General features: G+C 35.6%; 1 protein-coding gene across 1 annotated transcript in view; it reads left to right on the top strand.

Moving 5' to 3' along the window:
- Positions 1-2,041: 2,041 nt before the first annotated feature.
- Ser (protein serrate) overlaps positions 2,042-11,716 on the top strand; it is an 80,147-nt gene continuing 70,472 nt past the window's right edge. Inside the window, exons 1-2 of the mRNA XM_036369407.2 lie at positions 2,042-2,572; positions 7,743-8,659. Of these exons, the coding sequence (XP_036225300.2) occupies positions 8,561-8,659 (99 nt within the window). The 5' untranslated portion in view covers positions 2,042-2,572; positions 7,743-8,560. The remainder of the gene's footprint in view (positions 2,573-7,742; positions 8,660-11,716) is intronic.

The following is an 11,716-nucleotide window of genomic DNA, read 5'->3' as shown; positions in this document are numbered from 1 at the left end:
TCTTCTTGTTTAGTAGTGACCTTTATTTTTACCTCCAAAGTCACTATTTGGTGTTGAAATCAGGTTGGAAGCGATGAAAATGAATCTGTGGAATAACATGAGGCTGAACGCAATTCATCCACGACATTGGCAGCCTTATCTGTCCAAACATTTAATTTAAAAATATTGTATTATTCCGAACGCAATTCATCCACAACATTAGCAATTTTATATATCTTAATAAAAAATATTATATTATTGCTCTTTTAAGCCCCATTGAGGCATATTGTATATATTGCTGTCTATTCTCTGTTATTCCTCATGGATGACCTGAATATTCTATGTCACTTTTAGTCATGCCAGTAATGTTTGAATATTTTTAACGTTGACACTCTCTGAGCCACACCACCATTGTATTGAGAAGTACATTTTTGATGAAGGAAACATGGTATGATCTAATTCTAAAACATTAAACAAACTTTTATTTCTAGAAATCATTTTATATCACTATGCACTTCTTTATCTAGTAACTCACAAAAAGATTTCGCAATAAGTCTGCATAAGTATTCCATTCATAGCGATACTAATTACTAAATGTGAAACATATTTTCTCGTACATACATAAATACTCTCCACTACCTACCTGTACTAATAAAAGCAGTTAAAAGCTTCATAAAAACCACTGCAATAATAAAGGCGAGCATTCAAAGAAGTTAGCACTTCATAACGGCGGCAGCAACACCGTTACGCCGTGGGCCATAACTACATAGCTCTCCCATCGTTAGCGTAATGCGCATCCACTCTGAGTCAGCGCCGAGTTGCTGTTGCAGCGCATTCAAGAGGAAGCTACGACAAATGCAACAACAAACAGATAAAACGTTTAGTGTTTTTGTATTTGTTTGCTTTGAAGCGAGCGATCACCATAAACGCTTTGCATTCACTTCAACATTTACAGTCCGACCAATCAGCGCAACGCAAATTCCCCTCAGGCGTTTGTTGTTTTATTGTCGGCTACTGTTTGCTGCCACAATCGTTTACAATCTCTGATGCGCTTATGAATGAAACGTGTTTTCCACGACTCGCACAACATTCACGTTCGGTGCCGGCAATGGGTGGTGGTGGTGGTACTCATTGGGTGTGGAGAAAAGACGTCGAACAATGGAGAGAGAGAGAGAGTGTACTGAATTTGTTTTGAGAGTTTTTAGAGCATATGAGTGCTTGTTACTTTTTATTGGTCGTGGAAGCAAATAAATAAATGAATTTTGTGTACTAAGTAGACATGATAATTGTTGGAACTAGGTATTTTGGTTCTGTAAATGACTGTTGAGTATTATGACTGGTATTTTGAAAGGGTTTCACCATTTGGACGATATCAAATCATTAAAAAAAAAACTTTTAACAAACTTTCAGCTTTTCACGAAAATTTTTTAAACAACGACAAGACTTGCTCTTATTCAACGAATAACAGAAATGTTTATAAAATTAATTTTACTGTTTTGTTGGTCTAACGACTAAGACAAAATTGTTAGCGAATGGAGTGTTTTTTTGATACTTTATAACAAAAACGACATTCATTATAAACATTTTAAAAGCTGCGCGTGTGCATTAACAGTTTGCTCCGCCCAAAAAGAAGTCATTAACAAGCAAAAATTAAGAGAATTTCATGATAAGAGTAAAAGTGAGCGGAACTGTAAGCGTTATTATACCATATATCGCCAAAACATATAGTTAAACTTATTTTCGTTAACAATTATTTTACGTTGATTTTTAACTATCTATTTATATTGAAATATTCTGCGTGCATCTGACTGCACACTAACAACAACACAACTGATCCTATTTCTTTAACTAACAAGCATCGCTCTCTTGCGAACTCGCGCTCTTCAGAGCGTGCTCTCTTAAATGCCAGAGCGACAATCTGCTCGATGTAGCATGTTGCATGTTACAGTCGAACCACCACCAACCACACGACCACCGCCAAAGCCGCCAATTGGTGTGCGGCTGTTCCAACTGGACAAGATGCTGGTGGCTAAATTTTATTACCGTGGGACGGGTGTTATTTGCCTTCGAGCTGTAAACGGAGTCGGTCTGCATTTGAACGCTTTACGGGTAAATGCGTTGCGGTAGTGGCAGCAGTATAGCAGTGACTTTGGCGCACAGTGAAACAGACACAAGTACACAAACGAAAACACACGTGTGTGTGCACGAACATACAAGCGATCACATACGAATATTGGTACATACATATATTAATATACACGCACACATGCGTATATAAATCGGGTTGATAACAAAGTGTGGCGATTTGCACGTTGCATTTTTATTGCATTCGCCTGCGGCACGACAAGTGCACAAGTTCCTCATTTGTTGCAAGAGGAAGAAGATAATAATTGAATATTGAAAATAGTAAAAAGTGCGAACAGTGAACCAGTGCAGTGAAATAGAAATTGTGCGTTGTGACAGCGTATGCGTATGAATTAAAATACAAAACAACAAGCAACAAGCATAAATCAATTGGTTATTGTAGGCTGTGCGCGGATTTCGGTACGACGGTGTTTGCGCTGTTCGTTGAATGAAAATGTCACAACATTGAGTAAGTGCCGGCTACAGGCGCGCTGATAGGGAAATCTATACAATAACAACAACAATGTAAACTTTTATTATATATATATTTTTTTTTGATTTTGTGCGCCGACGAGGTGGTGCGAGAGGTAAAGTGTTTGCGGCAAGTAGTTGAATCAGTTGTACGATTGCGGGCGTTGATGAACAGTTGAGTTGAATTAGTGTGTGCGTATGTACATATGTATGCAGTGTGCGTGTGAGCGGCTGATTGGAACACATGTGTGCTTGCGTATTGTGAAATTGGCAACTAAACCGCGAAAAGTAGAGTAGAAAAAATGTGTAGGTACTTTCGAAATTTTGGATACAGAACGATATTAAAAGTGTTTCCTGGTAAAAAAATTACAAAAACTGAATTTTAATAAGCAGTAAACTATTAAATGACTTGAATGCACAATTATGTGAATATCATATTTGATCTAGAAAAATAACATATTTGTATTTTTTCTCTAAACAAATTCGAAACTATGCCAAAAAATTGCACGCAAACTAATAGCGAATTTAAATAATATTTCACAACAAAAATAAACATTTATTAGAGCAAAACAATAATTTCCTGCAAAGTTTGCTATGCAATGAGACATATAAAGTATTATCTTATTACAACAAAAGTGTATAATTGAAAGCGGAAGCGTTGCATTTTAAACAAGAAAAAAGCTTGACAAAATTTGTGTGATAAAATATTTAAGAAAATTAGAACAGCACATTGATATACTTATGCTTCTCAATTAGTTGCTGTGCCAATGCAAACGAAAGTGCCAGCATACAATTGCCATAATTACACGCCACCCACAAGATTGAGCATAATGTTATATGAATTTGTATGTGTTTCTATGTACTTTTGTGCAGCTAAACGCCTGATAAGCCTCGTTAAAAGGCACACAATAGAGAAATTAAAAAGTAAACTACAAAAAGGCTGAATAAATTGAAGCGAAAGCTATAGAAAGCAAAAAATGGAAATGTTGACAAGACTCTGTGCCATAAAATTTTAGGAAAAGTTTGGGACATTTAAATTTTTTTCAATTCATTTTAAAAATTAATTCTTAAATATATATTAGAAGCCGAACTGGTAATTGTTCTAAATACTTTTAAACACCTTTAAAACTGTAATATATATACATATATATGTAATTTACAAAAAAAAAAAACAGAAAAAACACAAAACAAACCAAGTGTGAGCTAAGTATTAGTTTGAGATAAAACAATTTTAACTAGAAAGTTTTCTTAGTGTTGTGTTTTTTTGTAAATATGAGCACCACATATGCAAAATATAAATAATAATTTTTTCAATGGATGTGAAACTCGGCTGGGAATGCCTTCATAAATCTAGTAAAAAAAATTATATAGCTGCGGTTTTGTAATATACAGATAAATTTAATTAAGTTAAATTTTGCAGTGCGAAGTAGAATAATCCTGAATATACTCTATTATGTAATTGTAAACCGATTTTAAAAATATAGTTTTATATATTTTCAGTCAAATACCATTTTGATATGTAATTTGATATGGGTTCAAAAGGCTTTGCTGATCTATGAGATCAAATTAAATAAGACTTTACGAATGTCTTTAGCAGTCAATCCTGATGACTTAGCACTTAACTATTGTCTATTAATAAGAGGCTAATGTTTCCTCATAAGCATTAATTTCAAGTTAATACCCAGTTTCTAGGAATTTCTTGAAATATATTGAAACTAAATTTTCAACAAGTGATACATTAACATCTCATGGTAGGCTTGGAGTAATTATTTTATGAAGCTGTTTCTCTGTTTTAATGTACCTTTATAATCGAAATCGAAATGAGTTTGGTTTCACTTTAGTTTATTCCGCTTTTTAATTCTTTTTAAAACATTAAATACTTGGTAATTTCTAGAGTTGTTACGCCTGCAGTGAGTTCCTTTGAAAACAAAAACTTTTTTCGATTTTAATTTCAACAAAATTGACAGAACCCTAATAGATAAAAATAAAGCCTTTCAGCAATGAATATAAGGTAAAATTTTATTTTTAACTCACTACTTTATTTTGTAATTTAAATTGATTCGAAATAGCTAAATTTGGAGAAAAAGTGTGTGCTTAAACTTTCAAGAACTGAATGTGCCACCAATAATAAAAAAAGAATATCTGCTGTACGTAGTATATATATTATAAAGGAAAGTTTTCTGAAAAGAGCCTAAATATGCCTACAATCCTTAAAAATTCAATATCTCATTAAATTCAATGATAGGCGGAAGTTTGATTAAGCCAGGGCACACTGTTTGATTTGCTCCTTTCATTAACAATTGTGCTAAATTTATCCTGCTGCAGTATGCCGGACATGACCTTAAAAATTCTCTCACAACTCTTATAAGCGAGCATTTATAAGAAATAATCAGCCATGAAAAATTAAAAACTCATAAAAAGTGTAATAAAAGTCTGAAGGAATTTAATTGAAATGCCTACTGAAAAACTCCCACACTTGGGAACTTTGTGACAGCAACAACACCAACAATAGCAGCAAATGTGATGTGCTGCAAAATTAGTATACAGCGCGGATGATAATCATATTTGTATTTATATGCGCACAAAGGCATTCACATATATGTATGCGCGGACATATGTACACATATGCATGTTTATGTGTATGTGTGTGCATTTGTTTGTACAACAACGAATGACATGCACTTATGTGTACACTGCGGACACTGGAGATCAATTCCCGCGGGCAATTCGCGACTGGCTCGCCAACTCGCCTACGGGCAACAACAACATGCGCGGCAACAACCACGCCAGCAAGTGTGATGCTTTATGTTGCAAATGTAGCAACAACAACAGCAAAATGGATCATGAAATTGTAGGGAATATGGCGCGAGCAACGTAATTTCCGGTCACTGTAAATGCGCGGCCGACGTCACTGCCGGCAGCGTTTCAACGCAGCTACGAATTTAGTCAGTGTGCAAAATGCATAGAAAGAAAGCGTGTTAAAATAGTAGTAGACGCAAAAAAAAAACGCACGTCACTTTCTCACAATCTCCCAGAGAGGCGAGCAAGCCAAGTGATAAGTCAAAGAATTTGCAAAGTTAATTAATTAACACAACGCATCTTCGTTGGGTGAGTCGGTGCATGTTACGCAGCAATTAACACTTCGCCTAATGAGGGCGGCTGGGAAGGCGTCGATGCGTAAAATATTTACATAAAATGCTCATTGACCGCAGAGCGAGAGGCAGACGCGCGGATCCCAGTGGGCGGCTGGTGTTGATTGGAATTAAAGGAAAATCGATACCGGCTCAATGTACGTCGCGGCGCTCACTGGAATTATGCAAATTGATACGCGTTGCACTTAAGCACTTGTGGCAGCAACCACAGTACTCGTATTAGACGATGCCTAGGCTGGCAATACCGGATTTACTGCAGCCACGAATGCGCCATTTGCGGTGACTGCTGTTGTGGCAGCTCGCAGCCTGCAGCATGTTGTCGTTGTCGTTTGTGGTTGCATTATTTATTGACAGTGACTCCCAATCAACGCGCGCCGGTGTATGTGTGAGCGTGTGTGTTGTCGGGTGTGCGTTTAAGTGTGCGCAAGCGCTTTGCGGTTGATATTCTCAGCTAGGCTGGTTCAAGCCGTGGCATGGCATCGTTCGCAGCGTAATCACTCATTCGCTCATTCATTCATTCCTACACGATCGTGTATGTGTGTTTGTGTATGGCACCGAGGCTGTTGAGCTCCGCTGCTCAACTATTGCTTGCACTTGTTCTCGCTGCTCATATCACATCATTTGTTGGCTGTGTCTTCTTCGTTGTGACGTATTTGCGGTTATTGTTGACTTTGCTGCTGTTGTTGTTGTCAGTTTTATTGTAAATTTAATGAGCTTTAATTGAATTGCATTTGCATTATGCGGTTGCCTTGCATCGCTTTGCAGTGCACTGGCTAGCATAAGTCTAGTGGTCGGTGATGGTTGCTTACAGGCTGTCGGGTTTTCAGTCGTGTAGGAAGGATGAAGTGTCGGTACGATAACGTCGCAGTGGCAGTAATATTGGACTTTAGTGTTTAGTGGTTTTATAGGTACATACATACATATGTATAGGTGGCAAGTAGTGGCTGCGGTGGTTTCGTTTCTTTGGTGAAAGAATTTTAAAGATGTTTCGTATAAAAACTTCTGTGGTTCACTCAGAGCGGTACGTGCTAATAAAATATATATTTTTCTGTAGAAGGTGAACTGCGAAGTATTTTGCTCTGAAGTTCATGAAGTGTAGCGTGCGTAAAGAAAGCAATGGCTATGTTTTAGGGGCATTTTTCATAGCTGAAATCTTATGAGAGTTACTGATTGTGATAATAGGTTTTATGATAAGTTTTCTTATGTTCAAAAAGCGGTTGAAGTTTATTGCACCCAGAACGAAACGTCGCAGTCTATATAAACTACATATGTATATGTTTATGTATAAATGATCCACGTGACGAGCTGAGTCGATCGCTCTGTCCTTCTGTCTCTTTATCACGGTCGTTTCTTTGAGATCTTTTGCAACCGCCTTTTTCTCCTCAAGAAGCTGCACATACCGCCGATATCGGACCACTATAGCATCTAGCTGCCATAAAAACGGACCGATTAAAGTCAAGATAAAAATCATTTCATACCCTTTTCTGCTATAAGGAATGCATCTGTGAAGGGTATTATAGTTTTAGTGCAGCCGAAGTTAATAATTTGTCTTGTTTTTGCATTTTTTTTAAAGCCTTCATTCACACTGAACGCAATCAGCTTAAGCGAAATGAAAATATTTTGAATGTTTAGTGTCATTTCATTCATAATTTGAAAGCTAAACGGTTCATTCGGTGCATTCGGTAAGTTGCTGAACAAATACATATGTTCATACATGCAAACATGTGTCCACATTTTTTGTTATTCAACGCCAATTTAGCTCACGCAGTACTCCGCTCTAAAAAATAAACTTGTTTGCTAGAATATGGGTTACTTAACATATAATTTTTTTGAATAAAAGCGTACAAACACATACATATACATATTTACATAGAAATACATACATATGTAAGAATTCCTGTTTAATCGCACACTTGTGCTTTCCACCGTCGGCTTTCGCGCAATCTTTCGGCTACTTCAAGAATTATAGAGGCACCCAACACTAAAACTGAGATTTATTTCTTTTTAATTCGATAGATGCTAATAAATACATGAATGTACGCGCATAAACAAGCAAACATACATACACTTGTGTGTACAAGTGTGTGTTACTGCATTCGTATAGTATATGCAGGAGCAGCTCGCTAAACGATTGTATTTATAATCAGCTGCGACAGCGAGAACATAATACAATCAGCAACACAATTACAACAACAACAAAACAAGAATCATGCAATGTGTCAGCTCTGGCAACGACGACAAACAGTCACAAAATAAAAAAAATTCAAAATAAACGAAAAAAGTAACAACGATAAATGCGAATACAATACATACTACACAGCATACGCATACAAATATAAGTATGTGTGTGTGTATATGTAAAGGCATTGTAATTCATAGAACAACAATACTGAGTGGCCAACATGTTTAATAAAAAAAAATTACATAAATCCGTATCAGTGTGTGTGTGAATTGAAAGTTGAATAAAAATAATTACAACAAAAACCATAACAACAATAATAGTAAAATATTGTAGAGCAATGCTGTTGATAAGACCGTTTCAAATATATCAGTAAAGCAAAAGAATAATAATATTAAATAAAATACAAAAAAAAAAAATTGTGTGCAATGACGAAAAAGTGATTCGAAAATATTGAGAAACAAAACCGACACTCTTAGTGAAAGTGCAACGAAAGTGCGAAATTACGCAAATAACGGAAGTAAGTGCTTTTTTGCGTTGCTAGAGTGGCTGCTGTTTAAACAATATATTTTGCAAGGAGATCGCCTATAATTGCAATCGCTGACAGCTTCACGCGAAGAACGTTTCAAGTGAAAATTCCAGTGTTTCCAGAAACATGTACAGAATGTTCACGAAACACTTTCGCCGGAAAATGCGGCACACCGACACAGTGACAGCACTCAGCATATACATTCTGCTGGCACTCATACAAAAGGTCAGTAGAAAAAGCTTATAATTATATAGTACATCATATAATTATATTGATACTTATGGTATTTAAAATTTACGTTTTGTCCGGGCTAAAATCCTAAACTGCCAAACAGTTTTTAGTAAAATTTAACACACTGTGTCTAGTTTAATCTAACTTAAAAGATAGGATAGTTTCTATCCAAAACAATTCATAAATAAAAATATATACATATATTTAAGCATAAGCATGTGTTCAAAATTTATTAATTTTTATATTGGCAAATACTGGTATCAATAATTTTCAAAATTAAATCTCAAGTACAAACCTTTGGATCACATCATCTGTTTTTAAGCGGTAATATAGTTGACATTCTCACAAACTGTGGTAGTGATAGCTGTTGGGATTGCTGAACACCCTAAAACGAACGTAATTCATTGCTAAGTTAGAAATCTTGAGTCAAAGTTTAACTCAATTGGATTTTTTTGTGCTAATACTTAAGACGTGCAACAAATTTGAGTTTTTTTTTAGTCTGATCGCTTGGTGAGTTTGAATTAACAAAAATTAAGGGTAATTTTCTCTAATTCCGCCGCAATAATTATTCCGTTTAAAATGTTTGCAAGCTAGAACTTTATTACTTAGAATTAATTATTCGACAACACCGACTATATAGTATAAACAAAAAATAGCAGATCGATGGGTTTGACAGACGAAACGTCAAATAAAATTCTGGTTCGTCTACTTCGATTTCTAAAATTAAAATCTATGGGAAAGTAAAACCATATTACCAACTAAAAATTCAATACAATTCAGCAGATTTGCGATGCTAGAAGCAGTTTGACAAAACAAATCTGCAACGAACAATTAAAATATATATATGAGCGTGACGAGCTGAGTTGATTTAGCCATATCCGTCTGTCGGTCTGTGTGAATATACGCGAACTAGTCTCTCAGTTTTTGAGATACCGGTCTGAAATTTTGCATACATCCTTCTCTTTTCAAGAAGTTGCGCATTTGTCGAATTTGTCGAACCACTATAAAAAATAGCTGCCATAAAAACTGAACGATCGGGATCTTGTATTGAAAACTTGAACCTGTGGAGGGTATTCTGGCTTAGGTGCAACCGAAGTTAACGGGTTTTCTTGTTTACCTTAGATGCAGGAAATTGTATTGCTCTTTATAAAATATATATGTATATGTACAAATTCATTTGGGTTTAAATATTTCCGTTGCCATAAACATTTAAAATCAAAAGTATATTATGGCAGTTATTCTTTTAAACATATAAAATGATAACAAAAATTATAGATATGTATATATTATTCCATAACCATTTGTTATGCTATATTGTACTCTATGAATTTTTATGTATTAAGTAAAATTTATTTTTTTAAGCGGTTTTCTGTGTTTTTTAAAAAAAATACTAAAAATACTTTTTAACTTAATTTGTGTGTATTTAAAATGTTTTATATTTTTTTGGAATGTGCTAGTATTAAGTTCAAGTATAAAGTTTCAAATCTAGCTTGATTTTTTTGATAGTTTTGTTGTTCAAGTTTTTTATAGACAAGCAGTTGCACGTGTGCTTAACTTCGGCTTGATTTAATTTCTTTTATGAGAGTTTCGTTTCAAATAAAATAAAACTTTACCCAACAAATATGTATGTATATACCTTATACTCTTAAATGCTCATATCTTTAATTTAGTGAGTTTTCGTGTAAAACATAAACATTTTAGTGGAGTGTTTGGCTCTTTAATTTATTGCCGACATTAAACAAACTAATCAAATTTATGCCTAAAACTGCATTTTTATAAAGCAATAAATGCGCACTTTGTGCACGTGAAACATAAAAAACACTAATTGAACCCAATCGAGACATGTTGAGCAATAAGCGTGGCTTGGGAAAGGGTTTAGACACAGTCTCTCCACTTTGTATTCTTTCTTTACCATTCAATGTGGGACATATCGACTAACACGCTACTATTTTCCATGAACTACACAATTAACTATATGTAGTTATTGTTTTTTGTGTGTTTCCCTGATTTTTATGTTGCAGTTGCAATCAATTAAGCATCAATCTACTGTGCAGCGCTGCTGTAGTAAATTGTTTATAATTTAAAATTAAATACCAGCAATAAATCTATTTCTACATAAGCACAACAAAACGCTCACACAATCATACATAAATATCATATATGCAGGCTTGCCTGTGTGCAGCGCGCACCTGGACTGTGGTTGCTTTGCTGGCGCTGATGTGCAACTAAAAATTCTTATCCCACCGAAAATGCGGCAATAAAATTGATGACTCACATTTGTTGTGGATTAGGTGGGGAAACAGGCAAAGTTATGCAACAGTGTGTGTGTGTGCATGTGGCCACATGCTACCACATACAGTAGAGCAAAGTGTTGCAGCCTCCAGGGAGTTCACAGACTGCTACCAACCGCCACTACTGCCACCGACTGTCGCTGATTCGTCTCATTCTGAGCAAAACATTTCTCATTAGCGGCAGCAAGGCAGTTTTTATTATTAACTAACTAGAAGGCAAGACTCATATACACACACACACACACACACATGTATTTGTCTTCTTCTGACGCCAAGCGGATTAAAGCGTTTATTAAGTTACAAAATATTCAATGTTCATAGACGAAAGTTGTTTTGGTGTGGTTTTTAGCTCCCTTGCAACATTATTGTATGTAGACCTTACTCACACACACACACACATGTATACCTGACCGTTGAATAATCAGTGCGGCGCATGCTCGACTCGCTGCCTGTCCCACATTCCGGTGTTCCTGGGGCGGTCCTTAATTAAATTAAATGATTTTACATTTTAATGTCTTTGTCTTGCTTATTTGGGGGCCCACCGGCATCAATAAAAAACGTTTCACAGTTTTATTTGAATCCGAGTGCTTCTAATGAGAAGCTTTGATGCGCATGCGCACAACTTACGGACAGTGCTTCTTGATGTTGGCGTTCATTCTGACTGCGTAAGTCATCAATAGGCTTGCTATATTATTAGTTAAGCTTAAGAGAGACTTGTAGTACTTGATTACATAATCAGCTGACTGCACCAATTTAATAC

The sequence above is a fragment of the Bactrocera oleae genome, chromosome 2 (assembly GCF_042242935.1).
Source record: "Bactrocera oleae isolate idBacOlea1 chromosome 2, idBacOlea1, whole genome shotgun sequence".
In the NCBI taxonomy this organism is placed as follows: domain Eukaryota; kingdom Metazoa; phylum Arthropoda; class Insecta; order Diptera; family Tephritidae; genus Bactrocera; species Bactrocera oleae.
Note: the sequence above shows the minus strand (reverse complement) of the source record. Positions and strands in the feature narration are given on the sequence as shown.